The following is a 24763-nucleotide window of genomic DNA, read 5'->3' as shown; positions in this document are numbered from 1 at the left end:
AATGTTTTACACACAGTTTAGTGATTTGAAGTCCGTCCTTTTGAGTCAGGATTAGGGCCAGAGGCATTCCATTCAAAATCAACTTAATCCCTGCAGCCAGTCCATGTCATTGTATCCTTCTGCACTGTATTTGTCTAATCCAAACATTTCCTTTAAAATCATTTTAAATACTATCAAGTGAATCAGGAAATTGTTTTGTAATCATGGATGAGTGTATTAAAATGTAAAAAGAGTTCTTAAATATGGGGAAAGCTTGCTGTGGAAGTGATATTGAACGTTGCCCACTCTCCGCTGCAGCGCGGGTGTGGGCCGGACCGGCTGCTTCATCGTCATCGACGCCATGCTGGAGCGGATCAAGCACGAGCGCACGGTGGACGTGTACGGCCACGTGACCCTGATGCGCTCGCAGCGCAACTACATGGTGCAGACGGAGGACCAGTACGGCTTCATCCACGAGGCCCTGCTGGAGGCCGTAGCCTGCGGCAACACCGAGGTGGCCGCCCGCTCCCTCTACTCCTACATCCAGAAGCTGGAGCAGGTGGAGGTCGGGGAGCACGTCACGGGCATGGAGCTGGAGTTCAAGGTGCGCCGCAGCTACACACTGACACTCAGAAAACTATCCACAGGGACAGTTTTCTAGTGAGAGAGAGGAGTTTATGCAGACTAGACTCTGACGAAGACGTGGCAGTACGTCGAAACGTTGGTCCTTTATGTTGGCACATTAAAATAAAAATGTTTAAACATTTCGTCTCCTTAGAATTATAAGGTTCTATCTGACATTTTTGTCAAAATTGAGTTATTTACATATTCTTATTCTGTGACACCTTAAGAAGGTGAGGTGTTTCTTGTAGTTGTATGCATTTTTGGACATTATATCTGAAGAGGTTTGTTCCACTTATCAGTATAAGTCTATGGAATTATAAGACTTTGAAGCTCAATATCTCAGAACTACTCAGAACGTAGATAGAACCCTATAATTCTAAGGGGACGATTTGTGTTGCTCCGGTAAAACTCCTCTCTCTCGCTACAATTAGTCTTCTCTTGTTGACACACCAGATACATCTGAGGCTGGAGATTTGGAATGGAAAATTGAAGTTACCAACAGATAAATATTTTGTTTCCATGTAAAATAATTTTACCAATCATGTTATATAATCATGTTATCTCTGAAAATATGTATATCTACTAACTAACTAGTTGAAAATGAGAACGCTCTGTCTACTCCAAAGAGGATAGGCGTGGTTAATGCATCTCTACAATAAGTTTTAGGTGTCGCTCAGTCTTCTTGACCGCCTGATCCTCCTTGTTCTTCTCAGCGCTTGGCCAACACAAAAGCTCACACGTCCAGGTTTGTCAGTGCCAATCTCCCTTGCAACAAGTTCAAGAACCGCCTGGTCAACATCATGCCCTATGAAACCACCCGCGTGTGCCTACAGCCAATACGAGGCCTCGAGGGCTCTGACTACATCAACGCCAGTTACATCGATGGATACAGGTTGGTTGGGTTGAGTTATATATGCCACAATCTGTTAGGAATCAAGAGGAGTTTGTACAACAACTAAAGCACAACAAAATAATACAAAACAAAAGGTAATATAAGTCATATACATGTGGAACATTTGGTATACCTTTGTGAAATACCAAGACACCCCTCTAAATGTTAGGCATCCAAATGTCGGGAAGAGGAAGAGGAGGCAGTAGGCTGTGTATGCTATAGATATTAGAAAGCTAGATACCGAGTTGTCCGTCGAGTTCTATTAGGTGGCATCGTAAACGCGGCCGCCATATTGCTGGGGGCAAACACCTTACTGTTTATGGGCAACACTTGCCGACAATCAGAGACTGTCTGATTTCCAGTCAGAGTCACATGCTCCTTCATTGGCCTCCAGTGATTGTTGCCCCCACCAAGATAGCGTCGCTATTTACGTACGTTCTGGAGCCCAATGCGGGATCTAGCTTTCTAATATCTATGATGTATGCTGGGTAGGCTGTGTAGGCTGGGTAGGCTGTGTATGCTGGGTAGGCTGTGTAGGCTGGGTAGGCTGTGTATGCTGGGTATTGTGTGTGGAGTGGGCCTGCTCTGCTGTGCTGTGTATTGTGTGTGGAGTGGGCCTGCTCTGCTGTGCTGTGTATTGTGTGTGGAGTGGGCCTGCTCTGCTGTGCTGTGTATTGTGTGTGGAGTGGGCCTGCTCTGCTCTACTGTGTATTGTGTGTGGAGTGGGCCTGCTCTGCTCTACTGTGTATTGTGTGTGGAGTGGGCCTGCTCTGCTGTGCTGTGTAATGTGTGTGGAGTGGGCCTGCTCTGCTCTACTGTGTAATGTGTGTGGAGTGGGCCTGCTCTGCTCTACTGTGTAATGTGTGTGGAGTGGGCCTGCTCTGCTCTACTGTGTATTGTGTGTGGAGTGGGCCTGCTCTGCTCTACTGTGTATTGTGTGTGGAGTGGGCCTGCTCTGCTGTGCTGTGTATTGTGTGTGGAGTGGGCCTGCTCTGCTGTGCTGTGCTCCATGTAGGGCTGGCACCCTCCGTGGCTCTGGGGCTTCTGAGCCCTGAGATAAGAGTCCTTTAGGACAGCAGAGGTTAACTGGCAAGGGCACAGCCACATTAAGAGAAGAGGCATGAATGGGGACAAAGTTGTAAGGCACACCTGGTGTCTGGCCAAGTTTCCACGGCATGATAAATGGCTTTGTTGGGTCCACAGCGCAGAGTTTTATTTGGGTTTATCAGCCACTTTCTCTAATGTCGCATTTAGGGATCACAGACACCTCAAGAAAAATACAGCAGACACGTTCACACATTCCAATTGCATTTCAAAAGCATAGGAGAGATGCAAGTGTTGCTGAATGAGTTCTGTTGTGTGTCTTGTCACAGGCAGCAGAGAGCCTATATTGCCACTCAAGGTCCACTGGCTGAGACGACCGAAGATTTCTGGAGAATGTTATGGGAGCACAACTCAACTATTGTAGTGATGCTGACCAAACTGAGGGAGATGGGCCGGGTAAGTTAGTCTTGAAAAAATGCACCAAATCTGATACAAAATTCCAGATTGGAGACACGCAGTGATTCTGTAAAATGTCACTGATGCAAATCAAAAATGTAGATGTTTGAAAATGACTATCCATTGAAGTCCATTAATGTCCTTGTACGCATCTGTGTGCATAAAATATCTTTTTAGGGCCCCTGGCAGTGTTGTAATGTAACGGAGTACAAATACTTCGTTACTGTACTTAAGTAGACATTGTACTTTACTACGCTATTTAAATTTATGTCAACTTTCACTTATTTACTAGATAAAATATATACTTTTACTCCTTTATATTTCCACTAAGCATCTTCGTTACTCGTTACTATTGAAATTAGAAGAAATGTGTGCGACTGCAATAAGGCAGGTTTGGTGAATCACTGCTCCTAGATTGCTCCGCACGCTGCGCGCTTTATTTCAGCGCTTGTTTGTTGCTAAAGGAGGATGACGCACAACTGAAACCGCCATGGAAGCACGAGCACCTACTGGAGGACCTCCCGTTATTATAGACGACCACCCCGACGATAGTGGTGAACTCGGTGAACAGGGTAGTGGTGAAGATAACGTCATACACCCGTGGCCTTATTTGCAAGAAATGTTTCTGTACATTGGCAGCTTTCTGTGAAGCTGAACACTCCGCTACCTGCCTCAGCGGCCTGTGAAAGGCTATTTAGCATCGCAGGACTTGTCTTCAGTTCAAGAAGAGTAAGACTGATTCAGGCCCGGGTGGGTAATCGGGAGAATTCCCGGTGGACCGCTTCACTTTTGGGCCGGTCGAGGAAAAACATATTGCAAAAATATTTGTCACGATAGTCTATCTTTTCTTAAAGTAGGACACGTTCCGCATTCTGTGCATGACACCAATGCACGTTGTAGCCTACGTGAGGGAGTTCTCCCCTCCCAAAAAGAGTTGGTTGGGTCCATATAGCCCATCTTTTCCAAAACGTTTTCTCAGATACGGATAGCCGAGCCGGTGTTCCAGTTTAGATGGTGAGCAGGTTAACTTGTGATATTTGCATAAAATCCGTGAATATTCAACAAGACCCTGCCTACTTGTTAACAACGCTTTGCTCTGCCTCCGCCCTTCCAGTGCTGGAGATTCACAATTTCACAAGCCTACAGTGCGCGACAGAATATGAAGCAAGATCTTGCCGAAAACATGCGGGAATCGCTATGTATAATGCATGTCTGTTTAAGCATCCACACAAAATGTTGTGCAAACAGGAAATGTGTCAAAGTAAATCAGCGAAGGTTTTGTTGGGTTTCGAACATGAGTCTCACTGAGGCAAAATGTTCCAAGCAGTAAGCACTATCACCACTACCCCACAGAGAGCAACGCTTGTCATTAGTCTAGAAGACTAGTCTACTAGCTTACTAGCTATCCTGATGTCCATGTTAACTGGTGATAGCCTATAACATGAGCAAACAGCGAATGCATGCCTTGAATAATGCAGATGAATTTTGCCTCAGTAATTTTGCATCACAAACAGTAACAAATGACCCCATCAGACGTTGCTCGTTTTTTGTGCAGAAACACACATCGTGATTATAATGCGCAAAAACTTGGACCTCGAACTGCTCACTAAAATAGCAAGCTAGCAGTAATAGTCCACCCTGTTAACCAATTACACCACTGGTTATTTTGTATCTATGCAATAGCATGGTTTTCCTATTAAATGAATGTAGGTCTATGTTGTCTTGTGACAGCTTATTTGTCAATCGATCAAGATATTCATTATAGCAAACATCTAGGCTAAGTGAATGTTTTGCAACAGGCTGCTGAACGAGCAGTAAGTAGGCTAAACTATTTTCTAATTTAGGCTATGTGGGAATCTGAAACAGCAACATCTGTCATCAAACTCTCTAGCTACATCGAAGTTTTGTAATATATGCTACCATGATAACCATTTTGTGTCATCAAATTAGGACCAACAAATTAAATATTTAACTCGGAGAAAATAAGTTTCATGTGTTCACTTCAAATCACTAGACAGCTCACTGCATAACTTCACTGAGACATATGGCACTATGATAATTTTTGCACACGACTGACGTGTTTCATATTATTAACCCCCAAAACGGAATAAAGTGTTAGTGGGACATGCCAGTTGTACATCAGTTAGGTTTTGGTATGTGAGGCAAAGATGAACCTATTTTGTTGTTTTGAGGCTTGCATATGCCCATGTTAAATTGTGATAGCACCAGTTAATATGGGCGTATATTTCTCACATATGTTAACCTGTGTTAACTTTGACTAACAGTTCAATATATACATAGAAATCTGGTATCAATTTCAGCGGCTAGTAGTGTAGTGGTTTAGACGATGTAGAAGCTAATCCAATCAACTTTCTTGTCCATGCTTGGTTCGAATCCCAGCTAGATCGCTAGTTTTATTTTTGTCCATTCATTCAGTATGTGTCATATGTGTGGATAATGCTTAAACAGACATGTATTAGACATACACTGGTGATGTTTTCAGCGATATCTGTTATATTGTCTCACTTACAAACACTTCGTGAAAATGTGAACCTGCTCTAGGCGTAGGCGGAGGCAGAGCAGAACGCTCTTAAGAAGTAGGCAGGGTCTTGTTGAATATTCACTGATTTTATGCAAATATCACCAGTTAATCTGCTCACCATCTAAACTGGAACACCGGCCCTACAGTAGACACAAGCGTCAGGAAGGATGGATGGTAGAAAGAGGCCAGGAGAGACTGAGCAGCAGATCAACCAGTCGACCACTGAAAATTATGAGCCCGAAATTAGTGATGAGGAGGCCATGACTACAGGGACAAGTAGAGAGGATAGATTAAAGTTATCTAATGTAAGAAAGAGCAATTACCCGACATGATAAACCTATATGCCTTGTTTGCTCAGAAGAGGGTTTAGTAAAGGAATAGGCTAAATCACCAAACAACAATATAGCCTACCCATGCAAAAAACATGTAACCTAAACATTAGTTTAATATGCTTCTTTGTGGAAGAGTGGGATAAGCTACATTTCAAAGGCTTTCTTTCTTTCTTTCTTTCTTTCTTTCTGTTTTTGTTAACTTGTGGAATAGTGGAATATTTTTTGTTAACTTCTCAGTTGAAGTGAATTATTATATAACCTTTACACATTTGTTGAACCATGGTACTAATAAATATTATTTATTAGTACCATGTTATTAGCTGCTGGACATAGGTGGCCTGTGTGTGTGTGAGAGTGAGATGGTGACCTGGAGATTAAGCCCTTGAAATGCTCATACCACATGACCAAAATGTTTTCCCTACAAGCAGGTCATTTTTTTTTTGAAAGAAATAAGTTATTTATTTTTCATTTTTACCTGAAGATCATACAAAAGTGACATTTCTGTTTCTGTTTTTTTCTTTGATGTCAGCTCTAAAAATATGCTGTTTGTTCTTTGAACTTAAGAGAATTGTGCCTAAAAGTCCTAGAAAATAATGTGATTTTGATTTGATGAGTGAGATTAAGAAGATATTATAAGAAAGCCAAAATAAAGTTCACAATAAAAGTTCAAAATAAAACCGCTTGCTTTTTACTTTTTACTTTTACTTCAAATACTTAAGTACATTAAATATCAGTAAATTACTTTTGATACTTAAGTACAGTATATATCAGATACTTTAAGACTTTTACTTAAGTAATATTCTAAAAGGTAACTTTCACTTCTATCAAAAAGTCTTTTTCTAGTACGATACTTGTACTTTTACTCAAGTATTGCTTTCTAGTACTTTATACAACACTGGCCGCTGGTCTTTGAGCCAATTTGAAACGTTTGTTTTTGTCTGACCCCACAGGAGAAGTGCCATCAGTACTGGCCGGCTGAGCGCTCTGCCCGGTACCAGTACTTTGTGGTGGACCCCATGGCTGAGTACAACATGCCGCAATACATCCTGAGAGAGTTCAAGGTCACAGATGCCAGGGTGAGCGGAGTAATCCGTCTTCATGACACGCTTCACCTTTATGATAGCAAACCCTTCCCACCCCCATCACTAACTGCTGGACGACCCTGTTGCATTGCCAACTCTATCTGGACCAGTAATTTGCCATATTTCCCTATAGATATGTAATGCTAATAAAACAAGCAACAGGGACACTCATGTTATTCAGAGAGGAAAAACATTGTACACAGGAGAGAGGGATCATTTTAGAGCACTGAGGCTGTTTTCTGTCCAAGCAGCTCATGATGTCCCTTGTTTTGACCGTCTTGTATTTCAGGATGGGCAGTCCAGGACAGTGCGGCAGTTCCAATTTACAGATTGGCCTGAACAGGGAGTGCCAAAGTCTGGAGAGGGTTTCATTGATTTCATCGGGCAGGTGCACAAAACCAAGGAGCAGTTTGGACAAGATGGCCCCATCACAGTCCACTGCAGGTCAGTGATATTGAAACATTATGACAGGTAGTGTGTGTGTGTTTGTGTTTGTTGTATGTGTGTGTGCGTCTGTGTGTGTGTGTGTCTGTGTGTGTGTATGCATATGCGTGTGTATGCATGGCTAGGATGGGGCTAGTAGAGGGAAAGGTCATTGCAGGTCTTTTAGAGAACAAGCACTATTACAAGTGGGGATGAGATATCTATTCTATACCTTAGGAGTGGATAATGAAATGTACATTTCATGCCATTACTCACTGCCCACAGCCAGTGATGCAGACAGGGCTATTAGCGTATTAACCGCACCATGATAATGGACTCGGGCTTTAACCGTCCTCTCTCCCCCTTGTGTGGCAGTGCGGGAGTGGGCCGGACCGGCGTCTTCATCACCCTCAGCATTGTGCTGGAGAGGATGCGCTACGAAGGGGCTGTGGACATCTTCCAAACCGTCAAAATGCTGCGAACACAAAGGCCCGCCATGGTGCAGACCGAGGTAAAATACTCTCTTCTTAAAAATACGGACAAATAATCAAAGATCATGTCAATTACAGCATATGGTCTTAGCAAAGCCAGATATATTATTATTTTTTTCACACATGAAGCCATGCAGAGTGCCTCAAAGGTCTCAGGCCATCAGGAGAGTAGTCTATTTGAATTATACACAGCTATATGGGGTGCTTGTTAATGTTTGTCTAGATATTAATTATATAAACACTTTTCAATCTATTGTTTATCACTGCAGGATGAGTACCGTTTCTGCTACCAAGCTGGCATCGAGTACCTGGGGAGTTTTGACCATTATGCAACATAAGAGGAAGGGAGGATCGCCATCAGCCAAGGCCCCACAGCACTAGAGAAAGCCACAGTAAATAATGAACTTTACCAAAAACCAATGACTGATGTCATTACAGCAAGAATGATTAGAGTCCATCATTGACATCATTTGGAGTTCGAAGTTCAAAATAATGAAAAAATAAACATAAAAAAATAAAAAAGATAAAAAATAAAAATAAAAAAGCATCAACAACACATGCACTCTCAGGAACTGCCTGGAAGGACCGGATCTGGGATGTCATGTGTCACACTGCAAACTATTACCTCAGTGTTCAAGTATCCTATCAAATGTTGTGATCAATTTTCTAAAAAAAAAAATATTAATGGAGAGAGAAAACCTATGAAAAAAATCCTCAAAACAAGTAATTATCAATACAAACAGTTCAAAGCCTGGAAAAATTGCTGCATCTTCAATTGGAGTGACAGTGCATTCAAGCTGTTTTTGCCAATGGAGTTGAATGGTTTCAGATCAGACAGACCAATCTTCCTATGACTCAGCTGACACAGGAAACAGCTGCGGCTGCTGTGACAAGAACAAGGACTTTGATTGTGAATCATCTGGAGAATGACAATGCCATCAGAAACACCCATACGTAACAGTACCAATACTGAAGCAGATCTTCTACCTTCAGTGCCTCGAAGAGCAATTCAAGGAAGCATACAAGTGTCTCTGCTGAAAAACAGTGGGAGAGGATTGATGGAGTCATATGGTTGTTTCAGCATACAGTACATTATCAACATGAAAGGATAACGCTTCATTGCGGTTTTAAGGCTAGATCTGAAACCTGGTGTACACAAACAATCTCTCGTGATCATAAATGGAGGGGTCATTATCTGGCCAATATGTTCCTGTGGGTAGTTTTAACATTTTAGTTTGTTTCCTTTTAATCACAACATGCTGCTTATATTGTGTGTATGCCGCGAAGAGTTAAATGTGATGGCTTGTATAAGACCAGTTATTATAAAACCCTCAATGGACCCACCATGGATTGACAATAACACCCTATAAAGACTACTGAAAGGGAAACTCAGCATAGTTTTCCTTTTTGACATTCCTCTATCTGCAGACTAGCCAGGAGATGAAGAGCCTGCAGTCCTCTCTGAAATGATCCATTTGAAGTGAGGAAATGCACACAATCTATAGATGCACAGATCACGTGTCACGCTGCCTCTCAGTGACAGAGAGCCAAGACATTCAAGTGTTGAACTACTAAGACAGAGATACTAATTGACAACATGTCATATTATTGAGTTCCTCTCTGATCTCAAGTCTTAACATATTTTATACAATTATATTAGGAGGTGATCTAACGGGCCAAGTGCACCTAAGCATATCCAAGAATCCAATTTAAGAAGATAATATATAAACACAAAGCTAATATTTTTTACCAGACTGAAATAGATCCTTTTTATTTTCAGTGAAATCTGGAAAACATTTCAGTCACTTTTAGTTAGCACAGTTTTGATCCATAGGTAGCACAAAACGTGTTGAACTCGTACAGACATTTTAGCACAAGCTGTTGAAGAAGGCCAGTGGGGTGAGTTGTGTAGGTCCAAAAGAGACTAAAATGAGCCTTATTGTTGTTGTCAAATATTTAACCAATATTATTTTTATTATTTTTGTTAATATTATGCTTGAATTTTTTATTCATTTATTTATTTATATTGCGTTTTGGACTACTTATATGAATATAACCTAATGAAATGTTGTGTAGTTGACAAGCAAATGTTACTGTACGAGGTTAAAATGTACAGCGTCGTAATCTGTAGCCCTCTGGAGTTTTTGATATTATTGATATTATCATTATTATTATTCTCATCGTGCTCTAAACTTTGACCACTGAATTCTAAACCTTGGGTGTCTGATGATGCTGCGTAGAGCACAGGAGGCAGAAAGACACTTGTCACAATCGCCGATGGCAGCCTCGTCCGTCTAGAAGCACATACACTGTCCAAAAGCCCAGAATTAATTCTCTTTTAATCATTCAATTGTTCATTCAATTACCTGTTAATTATTCACTTGGGTGACTGCATTTTTGGCAGTGAATGCACAAAGGACATAGCATAATAAATGTTATTATTCTGCTGTGTCATCTTTCCTGCGAGCACAGTGAGTTCTCTGTCATTCTTACCCGGAGAGAAGAGAAGGTGATTTTTTTTATTAATTAAAATTGAGCAGCATGCCCAAGGATAACACAACTCATGTCAAAAAAAAAGAAAGAAAAAAAAAGCAAAGCAAGGCTGGTGTGCACACAATCCACAATGGCCATAATGCCAATACGGGAGGGATTCTCACAGGAGTTTGGAAACAAATGGAACAAAATACCCCCCAAATTGGAGCATCTTTAATGTGGCCTACTGAAAAGAAATCACATTTCTAAGCGCACATTTGAACAGAGGACAAGAACAAATCCCCACCAGAGGTCAGTGAGGCTGCCCAAATGGTACTGAACAGTACTGTATGAGGGTCAAGTGCTACTAAGTGTTTCAACTTTCAACCTGTTACTTCAGACTCTGTTGATTGATTTAGAACCATGTATGTAGATATGTTGACTTTGTATTAAAACAGGATAACTGAATATAACGTAAACAGATGCTTGTGTTCCTTCTTTTGTCCAAATCAGTTCCATCTAGCATATGCATATAACACTGCAGGAGTCTAGAATTCACTTTTCAGCAATCTGCTGAATATTGTCTGCATTCTGTCCTGGGCCTAGTAAGGCTGCCTTAGGCATCTAATTGGTAAGAAAAGAAATTAGCAACAAAAGGTTTTTGTGAATTCATACCCCTGCCAACTATTGTCACATTCATCATACTTTGATGCACACTAAGAATGAAAAATTACGGAAGAAAGCATGCACCTCTCTTTTTTTGCCTCTAGGTGGTGTGATTGGCTGGTGTTTGCCTCTAGGTGGTGTGATTGGCTGGTGTGACTAGACTATCAGTATCTGCACTGAGATGCATCTGCTATATGATATTCACAGAGATCACACCATGCCTATGTTGTTGTTTTTCTTATGCTATGAGATAAGCTACATTTGGTATTCTACTTTGCACCTTTTCATTTTTCCTTTTAATTTTATAATGAGTCCAAATGTGTCTATAATGACCCAATGAAATCACGAATCCTTTTCCTCAGAGTTTCATATTTCCACCCGACTCAGGTAACCCAGCTACACACACTGGCTCACATGAACCTCTATTGTTCTTATGGAGAATAGTGGCATTCTATTTCCACCACGGCTCCATTTTCACTTGTCTTTCTCTTAAATACATTCGGGACTTCCTCAAAACAGATACTTTCCTTATCTAGAATTCCCTCTGTTAACAGGAATCATTGTTATTATTGAGTATTTGTCGTGTTGTTTTGTTTGTTTGTTTTTGATCTCTTTTTCTAAATGAAGAGACAGCAAGACACATGGAAATGCTTGTCACCGGTGGACAGTGAGGACAGCACCACCACAGATGGATCTGTGAGGTAAGTTTGCTGTCACTGGTAGGGGTGCATGATACCAATGCCAAGATCGTGGTGTCTTTTTCCAGGGAGTGCACACATTGAGGATTCACTGCAGTTTTTCCTGTGCTAAAAATTGACAAACACTATATCCGACCACTAGATAGATAGATAGATAGATACTTTATTGATCCCCAAGGGGAAAAATCGAGGTCTCAGTAGCATAATCAAGATGGCTAAAACCTAATTCAAGCCAATCTCCACTATTCCCATAATGTTTTTTTTTTTAATCAAACTACTTGAAATAAGTGTATCAGAATCAAGCTCCTTACTGTCTCATTTACTGTAGATTTATTACATGTTTCATTAAATATAAACATTATATGAACTACGTAAACTAGCTATCATAGAAAATATGGTGAATGTATATGTATATATGAATATATGTGAATGAAAAATTGCATCAAGTTGTCTTGTTTATGCATTACTTGTTGTTTCTGGAATTGATGCTTATTCTGTGATTTGGTCTGGTGGGTATTGGCCCAAACATCATTACATCAAGTGAATTATGGAATTATAAAAGTTGAAAGGGTGTAAGCAGAAACATAAACAATTCACTGTCAAATGTTTATCCGATTAAACAAACAAGACCGCAGTTAAGTCAATACACAGATGATGCACAAATGTAGGACATCACTTTCAGAACCAATGAGGGAACTGGAAGTGGTCGAAGGAAATTGTGAAGCTCTCTGCACATTGTTGAAAATATAATATTACTATCCGTAGGCTGATACTATCAAATGAGAGTGATTGGTTACATTCCAGTGAAACCATCAGAATGAATCAATGAAGACATGACAATGTATACATTTGATTACATGTCCTGTTCTCAGTTAACTTCTCCTGTGGAAAGAAGAGAAATTTCCTGTGGAAATTTGTCATTTATAAATGACACTAAAGAAAACTGCTTGAAAAATTAACACAAATCCTTAACCAATTATATTATCCTAAAAATGTATTCCTTGACTTCCCCTCTAACCAATATTATATTATTAAGGTTATTATATTATTATAAGGTTATTATATTATTATTAAGGTTATTATATTATTATATCATTTGTTGCTACAAGGAAGTGAAGGAGACAATACCACACGTTGAGTCACACCCATAGCATGATGGGAAGTCTATTTTTAAACTATAAAACATAAAAATTACCCAACCTAGCCTAAACTGTTTTCTAACTATTTTAATCATTTCACATGAAGATATCTAAAAAGCTTTCTTCAAAACCTGTAACAAGTTCATGTCATGTATAACTGACTAAGTCCTATTAAGGGATAGAAATTTCCACAATGACTCCGTCTAGTTTTCTATTGTTGTTATGCATCATCAGACCATTTACACACATTTCTTAGGATGTTTCCAAATGTTATATCAAAGTGAAATGAACATGCTTATTACTGAGGGCAATAAGGACAGTGAAATAAGCAATGATGGGGATATGGTAGTTGTAATAGTGGAACACAGCATCAGGAATGACCAACGGTGAGACCGATGGTAGTGAGGATGAGTAGGACGAGAATGAAAAGCCAGGCAGTGATGAGAATCTTCAACCTGGGACAGGCCGTTGGTTGTTGTGGAAGTCAGGGATCCATGGCCATTACCTAGTCCCTGTCTGGAAGATGGTCTAGCCAACGCAGAAAGGGAAGGGATTATTCACTAACCTATTACTTTATGCAGGTGTTCTCCTCTGAGTGTCTCATGCACATTGTGCAGTAGACAAACCTTTACTCTGTGCCGAATGATGTAAATGTATTCATCTGAACTGTGTAGAGAATGCAATGGAGCCGTTCATAGGCAGCAACAAAGGAAGAGGGAGTCACTCCCATATGGAGAGATCAGGAAGGATAGCATTTGCCCACTGGCCTTATTACACTCCCATATGGAGAGATCAGGAAGGATAGCATTTGCCCACTGGCCTTATTACACTCCCATATGGAGAGATCGGGAAGGATAGCATTTGCCATGGACTTTGTACACTGAAAAGTGATGCAAAACTGATGCAAAAATGACAACTGCCCTGGCCAAATATGAGTGAAGTGCAGTTAAGTGTGATGTTCACCTGTGCTTCACACCAAAAAAAGAAATGCCTGGTTGAGTTTCACCAGTGACATGCATAGTAACAAGAGAGATGTTTTATGACATGAATCAACATGGAATATACTCAAAATTCATCATTCACAAACATATTTTTTTATAATTGTTGTTTTGTCAGAAAGATCCTGAAATAAAATGAATTCAGTGATCTTGAATATAATATGTTCATGGATAATTAATCCATTTATCATTAATCAATTGTTTTTTACATTGAGAAATTGTGAAAAAGTTTATAGCCTAATGGGACGTAGTCAGTTATAAATGACGGTACCCAAAATAAAGGTCAAAGGTCAATTTGGGAAAATGAGCTCAGGACATTTATTTTAGGCCTAAATAGACTTCAAATCAAGGGTGTTTGATTTTTTTCAACTAATATTCTTAATAAGTCCCATAGAGGGTTAACCAATTACACTAAGTTTGGGGTCACTTAGAAATTTCCATTCCACTCCATTAGATAGAATACCAGCTGAGATCAGTTGCATTGTTTTTTAATCAGGGCAGCAGTTTTCAGATTACATAATGTGCTTACATAATTGCAAAAGGGTTCTCGACTGTTGTAGAAAGAAATGGCTGATTTTTAATGCAATATTTACATTGCCCATTATCAGCAACTATTCATCCAATGTTCCAAAGGCACATTCTGTTTCATTTTAAAAGACTAACTGAGAAAACATTGGAGTACCCTTTATACCTTAGAACATAGTCCGTTATAAATGACGGTACCCCAAAATTAAGGTCAAAGGTCAATTTGGGAAAATTAGCTCAGGAAATTTATTTTAAGGCTTAAACAGACTTCAAATCAAAAGTTGTTGATCTAAATGATCTTATAATTAAGATTATAATAGCATAAATTAACTTTGTGACAACTATGCTTTTAGATAGCCTCGAGGAGGAATGGACACAGGATGCTGTGGGATATCTGTAGACACTAAAATAACCTTAGGCGAGTGGTTGGGGTGCTGTAAAACCATTTGTTCCTTACATACACTGTAAAAAAGGAAAAGTCAGGGCTGTCCAATTCATCAAACCATTAATTACATAAAACATTCTAGTTTTGAATGAAACACAACCTTTTTGTGTTCAAATAGTCATTCCAATGGAGTAATCCATTTTTCTAATCAAATGAAGTAAGGTAAGTGTATATACTGGGGTAAAAGAGGGTTTGTCACAGTTACTAAACCACAAAACATGAAATTAAATAAACACAATGTTATTACATTGAACTGACATATGTAGCCACAGCAATGGATTTATCCAACAGAATCATGTAGATCAATGTGAAGCACTTAAGTACTGAACCAGTAAGGCAAATGAACACATGGGATGCCATGGTGTTCGCATTGTGTTCCCATGAGCCTTTGCAAGAACACTGATATACTCATGCAGCTAACTGTGTCTCAGTGCTTGAGACCAGTAGAATTTAGAGCGGAGTTTGTATCTTGCTTATGCTTTGAGATGAAATTAGTTTGTTTGGTAATAGTTTGAGTATTAGGCCTTCCCTGACGAGTACCCCTAAAGTGCAGCATTATACACTTTTTCCGCCACAGATAAAAGTGTGACATAAAGGGCATGAAGGTGATCACTCACAAACAGAGTGCATTTATGGATGCACTCCTTTGACCCTAAGAAAATTCTAGAAGGGTTTTTAACAGAGAAGAAGATGTGTATCTGAATATTTCTTCACTGGATCAGCATGTCATGGCTCTTTCACCTGCTGTACTATGATGCCAGTAGCTGATAAACAGTCTGATGACCGGTGTGTCTTTAGTGAAGAATATCTACTTCAGTTTCCTCCCTTTGGTTTGCGTCATGTCCAAAGCATATCTTAATACATGTGTTCTATGTATAGTTCTTTTAAGAATAGAAATCATTGTGATGATTCATGGCAACCATGAGGGCTGTTATGGTGAGTTTTGTAATTCTACCTTGTAGCCGAACACAAAAGCCCATGCCTGTGAAGACCAACAAAGCTTCTGAAACGTGACTCCAGAGTTCAGGTAGATTGGGATCCAGGCTTTTGGTACAATTAGGAGAAGAATGCCATCTGCTCTCTGAATTGAAACCTTGATTGAAGGACACAGGTTCAAACTCAATGACTATTACATAATGGAGGGTTATTTGACAATGTTCTGAGAATTATATTTGACAACCATAAATTAAAAACAAATTATAGGCCTCATATGTACACAATGGCAGCCAGGAAATAATGACTCCTCCTTTTTAAGTGTCATGGGGGTGCAGACAAGGTAGGTAAAAAAAATGGCATTTGGTATGGCCGGCCACACACACACACACACACACCTGTCACCTGAGCTCTCATGACTTGCAACAAATTAGCCCATGTGCTTTTTAATAAGTGCGTGAGAGTGTGCTACCTGTAGCCCAGCGTGGAAGAGGAGTGCCCAGAGGGACATGGAGGCGGGTCAGACGCAGGTGTCTGCTCCATCAGTGGGGCTGTGAGACGCTGGGGGAGGGGCTTGTGCATGTTGTTATCTCTGTGTTACCACCTCAGGCTTAAGGGTAAATGAAAGCAAACAGTTGAAAGAGAGAGTGGCGGTTAATGGACAATCAGGCTGACAGATAGACTGACAGGCGCAGAGAGAAAGTCTTATCATTGGCATAAGCACTAACAAACAGCAGGCATGAAGAGGAGACAGGACAGAAGGTTCTCTCTGGACTCTCTGGAATACTCAGTGTAAGTAGAAATGTCTTCTAAATTTCATGCTGTAGACAAGCCTTGTGTGTGTGTGTGTGTGTGTGTGTGTTTAGATATTACGATTATCATAATAAAACACTGTACAGACTAGTTTAGATAAATGAGTATTCACATATCTAGTCTTTCTCTCTATTTTGTCTGGTTAAAGAAATATGAGAGAACTATATGCAATAACTGAAATAGTTCACAGGCAGAGCATGAAATCCCTTTCATTCTTATAAATCCCTTTCATTCTTAGACAGCAGATCTTTTGGCGGTGAATGGTTCTGATCTGTAACCAGAGTTTTAATTTCATAATGTGAGTCTTAATTCACGCTCCCATTTGCAAATTTCTCAGCATATTTGTCAGTGGTTGACTGTGTGAATGCACTCTAAATGCACTTTGCTGATGGTTAGATAGTATCAGACTACTCATGTGCAGGAGAGTTGGGATAACTGGTTCCTCTGCTTATGCCATGGCTATACAGTACATCATATGCTCTGAGTAAATACATGCTTAATGAACTTCTCCCAAAGCTAATAACATTTCTTCATTACATTTCATGTTTTAATTGGGTCCATATGAAGTTGCTGAATTAGTTAACTTCTTGCTTGCTATCAGCATTCATCTGCAGTGGAGTAATTAAGTAGGAGCAATGTAATTTAAATAAACAGAAACTAAGAACGAGAACATGCTGAAAACCCTGGACTAATAAAGTTTCACTTCATAAATTAAATAACTTTAATTAAGCATCATACTGTGTAATCATATGATACCACTTCACTGAAATGAAATGAAAACATCAGATGACAAACTTTATGTAAGGCAGCTAATACACTATTACTATAGCTGTTATGTTCTGATGATTCTATGATAGGACATGTGCCATAAAATGATTAAGACATGGTATGTCACTCTTATGACAGTGGGTTCAGTTGAAGTGTGAGCACATCTGCACGGGTTCAAATTGCGTGATAAGGGTTGGGTCAGATTACTTTGAAATGTAATCCATTACTGACTACAGATTACATGGCAATTTTTGTAATCAGTAACATAATCAACCCAAAACCCAATAACCCAAAACATGTAACGTAATTTGATGACTTTTTACACAATTACACATTCTTATTTTCCACAGTCTTTACTTCAGATGCGTTAGGCCTACTTGATGATTTTGCAAACACATTTTTCCCAACTGGAAGGGGTCTATCGGTCAACGTCGCCATTGACGGCTCCTCCATCTTGCTTCAGGCTGTAGCACGGCTTTGCCAACTACACAGTATTTCACTGCTGTTGTGGTTCAAGACTTATTTATATGGATTAGGTACACTATGACTTTTCATCTTCAATCCTGAGCCACAGCTCTGTCAGTAGGTTTGCCAGATGTCAGAAGTAAACATGACAGTAGCGTAACTGTGGATGCTGAGTAACCCGTGTGTACTGGTTGTCTGGCTTGTCTCAAAAAACATATTTATATTTGACCTGATTTGGAGCCTTAAAGCAGCTAGGCCTGCATGGGTGTGGCATGTACAATCAGATAAAAGATCCACCACTAATCACAAAGCCTGAGCTGAATGCTGAACAGGAACTGCTGCATGTAAGACATGGTGTTCATACAGGCAGTGTTGAGTAGTTGGCAAAGGAATATAGCACAGAGAGCAAATACCATGCATATGTGTATGGCACGCATAAGGTAAAGCCTGGGCGACGTCTCCAGACGCAAAGGAAGAGTCTTGATTGCAGCATGACTGAAGGCTGTGGTGGTGTCTCCAACATGTTGCCTGTGCAGTGGTGGTCTGGAGAATGGAGGACTGTTGGGGAAGGGCCCCAGAGGGAGCCGCTACCGGCGGGCATCTGATACCATGAAGAGTGCCAGTCTGGAGGAGGCCCAGCTGCAGTTCCTCGACCTCAACAGGAGCCTCAACCTGAGGTCAGTCTCCACCGGCCACTGACGCATGGCATGTGTTAGAGAGAAGATCGATACTCTTGCCCTGGCCAATGTCACGCATTGTGTTACTTTACATCACATAGATGCACACCCAAGTATAATAAAATATTATTATTGTTTTGTTGTGTGATTTCATCCTCCATTATTATTGCATTCAACAGGCAACAAACAATACAAGAGGAGCGTTTAGATCAAGTAGACGGCAGCATCACCCACCATGTAAGTTTACATTTGCATTTCTATTTAGTCATTTAGTCAGTTTTATCTAAGGTGTCTTACAGTACAGTGCATAATGTACTTGCCTATCAGTCTGTTAGTGCATGCATTCCTCAACCAGTAGTTCAGGCAGGGGGCATCCCTCTGGTTGCATGGTGGTTAAAACAAGACTAAATCGACTAATAGACTAACAGCACTTAGAGTAGACACAAACTGATGCATGATTGAAAAGACAGTGATCTATATATCTTTTCAATTCACAGACTTTTATGAATCACAACAAAACATTCCACAAAATATTCCCAGATATTCCGGAGGAAGAAGACCTAACTCATGGTGAGTCAGCAGACAAGCCCGTCTAAGTTCTCTTTCAGTTTAATGTGTAGTAGCTGTGACTGACTCATTGACTTGTCTGCTCCAGCGTTCACCTGTTCCCTGCAGAAGGAGGTGCTCTATCATGGCAAGCTCTATGTGTCCCGCCATCACATCTGCTTCTACTCCTCTGTGCTGCTCAAGGTCACCAAGGTAGGATTAGATACCCAATATTCCTCTTCATAACTAGTCTACAAGGTTTCTTGTATTGGGGTTCATATATCCTACAAAGGTTGTTAGGACAGTTTCCTGTATATGGATTAAGCCGTGTCTTAGACTAAAAGCTTTTGAATGAAATCTCCACTGAATTTATATTTTAGTCCAGGACTAGGCTTAAACCATGCATGAGGAACTGGCCCCATACAGTACATCTAGATAGAAATGGTTAGAGAGCACTTGCTTCAGGTGAAGAACCTGAGATACAATAATCATTACCTTACAAACTGCCATCTGCTGGAAAAAGCTTGAGAAAAGATGGTGAGGTAAATGTTTAGTCATGTTGTTGTCCATTCCAACTGGAGCAAGCAGAGGGTCTGAGGTGACTGCAGTGCTGTTGTTGTCCCCAGGTGATAATTGAGGTGGAGAGCATTCAAACTGTGAGGAAGAAGAACACAGCGAAAGTGCTGCCCAACGCGCTGTCTATAATCACCAACAATGGAGACAAGGTAGACATCAGCTCAGTGGGGAATATTAGTGTGGAGCACACACGGAGGGCTGAGTGAACAAACGTCGCTTTGCATTAAGTGCAGAGTATCGGCCTGGCCAGCTGAGCGAATGGCTATTAAGTCGTTACACAATCACAAGGGTGCAATTAGTTAGCAGTAACCACTGTTTTGTGGGTTTCTCACAGAGCTCTTGGAGATTGTTGTTCTGTCATGGAAACCATCTTGCCTTGCCATGCCACTCACTTCCCTCTGCTTTCATTCGTAGTACCTGTTTGTATCCCTACGGAATCGCCATTTATGTTACGAGCATCTTCTTTCAGTGTGTCCTCACCTCCAGGTTTGTGGCTGTTTCCCCCTTTTTTTTTGTTATAATCCTACCTTTGCCAAGAGAATAGAGTTTGGTTCCAAAACACTATATCCTCCATTTTAATGAATTTTCATAAAATATTTTTTTAAATGTTGTTTTTCAAGTAATTTTAGTGGAACTGATATTGGGTTATTGTTCTTTTTTTATTTATTGTTACTCATTCAAAACAACACAACTGCAATTTTATTGATATTACCTGAAATACACAATTAAATAACATGACTTATTAAAGTTTTCATAAATGGAGATATAGCATTTTGGAACCAAACTTTTCAGATATACTGTAATTGAGTAAGTGAAATTAAACATGTATCACTTCAACTTAGGTCGACAACGGAATGAGTAGTCCCCAAATATCCCAGGACAGCATTGACCGAGAAATTGACATGGTAAGACCACTAATATCAATCTCACTTTCATCTCAGCCTCATTGCTGTGTTAATTTCCCAGTTCATTAGTTCAGGGGCCGTGATGACATCTGTAATTACAATTCTGTCCACAGATGTCCAGCCACTCGAGTCAGGATGAGAGTCGGCGGACCAGTGTGGATGACCCACTTCCTCATGACTCTCCCTATCCAGACCTGGCCAAACGTGAGCACTATAGACATCAGGGCTGCCAGCATCAGGCATATCCTGTTAAGCAGGAAAGTGTGTGTGGAGGAGATCATGGGAATACTCTTGGATAAAGACAGAAAAGGACTTAAAGGTTAAAGACAAGTTGAAAGTGTTCAGAGGGTTTTTAAAAACACATTTCTTTCCTCTGTAGAATCTTCGTTAGCCAGGACCAGCTCGAGTCGGACGAGCAGCCTCAGCAAGGATGGCTATTCCACAGAGGATGAGAATGCAGGTACGGATGATGATGCTCTTTAATCACTGATCAATGAAGTTTGTAAACAAGCCCAAAGTGGGAGTTTTTTAACAACTGACTCTTCAACCACAACACATATGTGCATTTTCAGCAGGTAGATTGTGGATGTCTTTTGGATGGGAGAAAGTCAAGCCATTCGTCTTTGTGGGAGAATCAAGGAACGTCAGCTCATTCCTCCTCATTTACGTCCTACTGTGAGAGCCAGCCCTTCATCACTTTATCTGACACATTTCAAATACTGACAGGCCTATCACAAACCTACACCAAAACCCCACCTAAATCAGCTCTCACTTGTATTGTTGTAATTGATATGAAAAAGTATATGTAAAAATATTCCTCTGCATGAAAATAATCTAAATCATCCAGATCTAGACTAACCATGATCATGTGTGTTTGCTATATGTTCGACAGCAGTCTGCCCTTGCCCTCATCACAGGCAAATAACATTCTTGATAACCAGAAGAGCAATCAAGAATTTCATATCATTTCATTATCAGGTTGACCTATTGAGATATTAACCCAAATGTGTTTCAGGGGGTCACCATTGAGAGAGTATATTGTCCCTGGGATGGGGCATGTTGCTTTGTGGGAATTCTAGTAGGCATGTGGAACTCTGGATCTCTGATATGATGATTTGATATAACTGCACTAGAACAACCCTGTCATTGTCACACACACACACACACTTCAAAGGGTGATGGGAAAATGATGGTCATTGCCTATGAGAATCTGATTAACAGTTTGACTTTTTTGAGTTGGTCTGCACAACAAAATAGCCAGTTAGCCAGTTTACTTTCTCCAATAGGCAAAAGCCATTAATTCAGACGGTTAATTACTTAATGTAATACCGTATATGCCTATTGCTGACACGTGGTGTTTGCATCTGTGGTTCCCAGGCTTGTGCTGCTCCTCCTGTCCTCTGGCTACATTGGCCTGCGCTTAGTGGCCTTGGAGGAACAACTGAGTGCTCTCAGCTCCTTGCAGGAAGAGTAAGTCCCTTCTTTAGAATTACAGCTCTCTTGCTCAATCTGGTCTGCCTGGTCGGGTTGGGTCTGGGCTTCTGTAGAAACCTACTCGCTCAATCACTCATTCACACATTCATTCATTTGCTTACTCACTCATTTCTTCACTCACTAAGGAGTTGTAGTTGATATAAGTCTACTGTCAGGATGGCCATGCTGAGAGTAAAAACTGGGTGAGTTTAACAATGACTAAAGCAGTGAGACTTTTCCTCATTTGTTGGCAAATCAGAAGTAAGGAAGAGCTCCTCCTGCACCTTGTGAACTGTCACACGTTTTACAACAGGCACTCCCCTGCAGTCACAACACTGGATATCGTCATATCTATCTTTCTGATTTTCAGCTATAATAGGAATTTTGCAATCTGAACTCTGAACTGTGACGTGACACCACGTTTCAGTATTTGTCCTGCGGGGTGTGTGTGTGTGTGTGTGTGTGTGTGTGTGTGTGTGTGTGTGTGTGTGTGTGTGCACGTGCACTGGGAGTTCTCTGGGCCTCTCCCCCACACTAAATATGATCACTTCCTCTTCCCTAGATACAAGGAAACATAGTCTTTCATTCTGATGAAGGGTTGAGCCATCACATGTTCCAAGCACGGGAGGGCAACATTCCTCTCCACCTAGCCAGACGCCACAGTGACGCTCTAGGACAGAAAAGAAGAAAGGGCCAAGACTGGAGTGGAGAATGAAACCACACGGTCCACTGACTCTAGATCAGACGCATGTGCACCTCCCACTCCGTACACCTGTGTGTCTGATCAAAGCCCCGTGTGGGAGGTGCTGGTGGGAGAGCCTCATTCTCATTCTTGTCCCATCTCAGGGTTGATTGATTCCACTGCATCCCATATGAACCATCCCCCAACATGCCATTTGAAAAAGTCAACTTACATCTGACACAGTACATGACACAATGCATCCATATAAAGAACTTGTATCAACGGGTTATGCCTGTAACATGTCATATCTGATTCCAGAACATTTTCATTTTCATTCATTGTTTTTTTTCAATTCAGTTCTCAGATTTCAAAGAAAAAAACATATATAATAGGAAGGAATCATACTGTATCTAAATTAATGTTAAATCCAATATATTGCTGTTTAATGAAAATGTTTCAGAAACACTACATATTTAACAATTCAATTAACTTGTTTCTTGCTTCTTCATTAACTGTGTTTCTTATTTAAACTTTTAGAGTATTTATGTATAGTAGTCTAGCAGTGGAACAAACAAATTAGAAGGAAAATATGACTTTGGTAGCAGATGGAAACTTAAATAATTATTTAATTGCAATTGTTTGGGTGGCCACCGTGGCCTATGACTTTTTAAATGACATCTTTTTTCACAACATCTCATAGCCTGCATTATCACACATTTTCAAATGGTTTTCACTTATAACCTCACAATTGGAAATCTCCTTAAAGTGATAACGTAAGACATGGGAAGGAGGGAGTGGCTGTGGTAATCATCAGTAAATAAAAAAGTTCAGCATTATTGTTTCTCCCTTGTTTCACTGAACTATTGCAGTTCATATTTGATTTTTTCATTGCAGTGCTTTTTCCATGTTACAGTTTTTCTCAGTCGCTTTGGTGCTTTTTTCAGATCAGAATTAAAATTCTCATAACTATTAGTTCAACCTCCACAACATTTAGTCATTTGTGCACATCATAGTAGCAATTTCTCCTTCCTCTGAACAAATTGCAAATACTTTTGGACATGTATAAGTTGCTTTCATACAATTCTCTGCTGTTTTTTAACATTATCATTTGCTTATGTCATGTCAGTCAAAATGAACTATACTTATGAATGCTGAATAGTCGTTCCCAATAAAACTAAAAGTCTTCATTTCATTGCTTGAGTCATTACATACAAAATTGTTGAACTAGTTATCAAATTCTGTCACAATGCTGTAGAATTGCAAAGAGCATACAGTAAAAATGTATGTATTCAGTGTCTTGTACTCACTTACTCACCTAACTACAGCAATGTGTAACTTTACTGTAGTTTTCAAATGGCTGTACAAGTACTGTATAGTGCTGTCTTGAGCATGTTCAGGTAGTGTCACCGAGTTCTGACCTTTTTTTGCATTGGAAAACACTGAGAGAACTGTCATAAAAAAACATGATAAAGCCATTTGACTATCTTGTTCATAAACGATGGTGTCAAGACTTCTCATTTTGACGACACTGACAGTTTCATTGACATGAATACCTGCTTTTGAGGAATGGACTATCCATTTTGAGCAAGTGACGTGCTTTTGCAGGTCATCCACTAGGTTTTGCAGTTTGCACTAATTGTTTTGAGAATTGCACTAACTGCTGTGCAAATGTTAATAGTGATGTGAGAAAAGCACCAAAGCGACTGAGAAAAACTAACATTTGAACTGTAGTGTTTAAAGTTGACCTCTAGATGGCGACGACAGACATAAGTGAATATCTGCAAAGAAAACATGCACTTTTTTTGAGGTGTCTGAACTGCAATATTAAATAAAAAATAAAAACTCAAAAACATTTTTTTATTTGCTCCCTCAAATTAGTCTCACCCCCTCATGTAAATGTTTTTACCTAATTCCAATGTCTTTTGGACATGTGACATTTTATACTAAATAAATGACAACACTTGTAGTATTAAACCAATTTTCCAAGCAGGACCGAGGCATTATCACACCTGTCAAAGTCCCATGCTACAGACTGGATGGAAGAAGGGGCAGAACACAGTGCTTACCACCTAAACCTTCCAAACATCGTTCATCAAATCAGGACTTTTCTTCTGAAT

General features: G+C 40.1%; 2 protein-coding genes across 2 annotated transcripts in view; both read left to right on the top strand.

The window, feature by feature from the left end:
- The window catches only part of ptprsb (protein tyrosine phosphatase receptor type Sb), a 60561-nt gene extending 49774 nt beyond the window's left edge, over positions 1-10787 (top strand). The window contains exons 27-33 of the mRNA XM_076294113.1: positions 298-583; positions 1317-1495; positions 2869-2995; positions 6820-6945; positions 7241-7395; positions 7750-7885; positions 8135-10787. Coding sequence (XP_076150228.1) covers positions 298-583; positions 1317-1495; positions 2869-2995; positions 6820-6945; positions 7241-7395; positions 7750-7885; positions 8135-8203 — 1078 coding nt within the window. The 3' untranslated portion in view covers positions 8204-10787. The remainder of the gene's footprint in view (positions 1-297; positions 584-1316; positions 1496-2868; positions 2996-6819; positions 6946-7240; positions 7396-7749; positions 7886-8134) is intronic.
- A 5566-nt stretch (positions 10788-16353) lies between these two features.
- LOC143134050 (GRAM domain-containing protein 2B) lies at positions 16354-23833 on the top strand. Its single transcript, XM_076294112.1, has 13 exons — positions 16354-16533; positions 18324-18464; positions 18644-18701; positions 18962-19034; positions 19120-19223; positions 19637-19735; positions 20001-20072; positions 20429-20491; positions 20605-20695; positions 20871-20951; positions 21064-21166; positions 21869-21961; positions 22527-23833. The coding sequence occupies exons 1-13, from the start codon at positions 16481-16483 to the stop codon at positions 22540-22542; spliced, it is 1047 nt and encodes a 348-aa protein (XP_076150227.1). The 5' UTR covers positions 16354-16480; the 3' UTR covers positions 22543-23833.
- The last annotated feature ends 930 nt before the right edge of the window (positions 23834-24763 follow it).

The sequence above is a fragment of the Alosa pseudoharengus genome, unplaced genomic scaffold, assembly GCF_046254945.1.
Source record: "Alosa pseudoharengus isolate Yale_2024_CS ecotype anadromous, Long Island Sound unplaced genomic scaffold, YU_APseudo_1.1 YU_APseudo_1.1_scf_2, whole genome shotgun sequence".
In the NCBI taxonomy this organism is placed as follows: domain Eukaryota; kingdom Metazoa; phylum Chordata; class Actinopteri; order Clupeiformes; family Clupeidae; genus Alosa; species Alosa pseudoharengus.
This window is presented reverse-complemented; position numbering and strand designations above follow the sequence as displayed.

Coding starts and splice junctions, on each gene's coding strand:
- LOC143134050 (XM_076294112.1), top strand. CDS start 16,481: ATGAAGAGGAGACAGGACAGAAGGTTCTCTCTGGACTCTCTGGAATAC. Junction 18,702..18,961: donor ACGGCAGCATCACCCACCAT/GTAAGTTTACAT, acceptor TTCAATTCACAG/ACTTTTATGAATCACAACAA. Junction 19,224..19,636: donor TGCTGCTCAAGGTCACCAAG/GTAGGATTAGAT, acceptor TGTTGTCCCCAG/GTGATAATTGAGGTGGAGAG.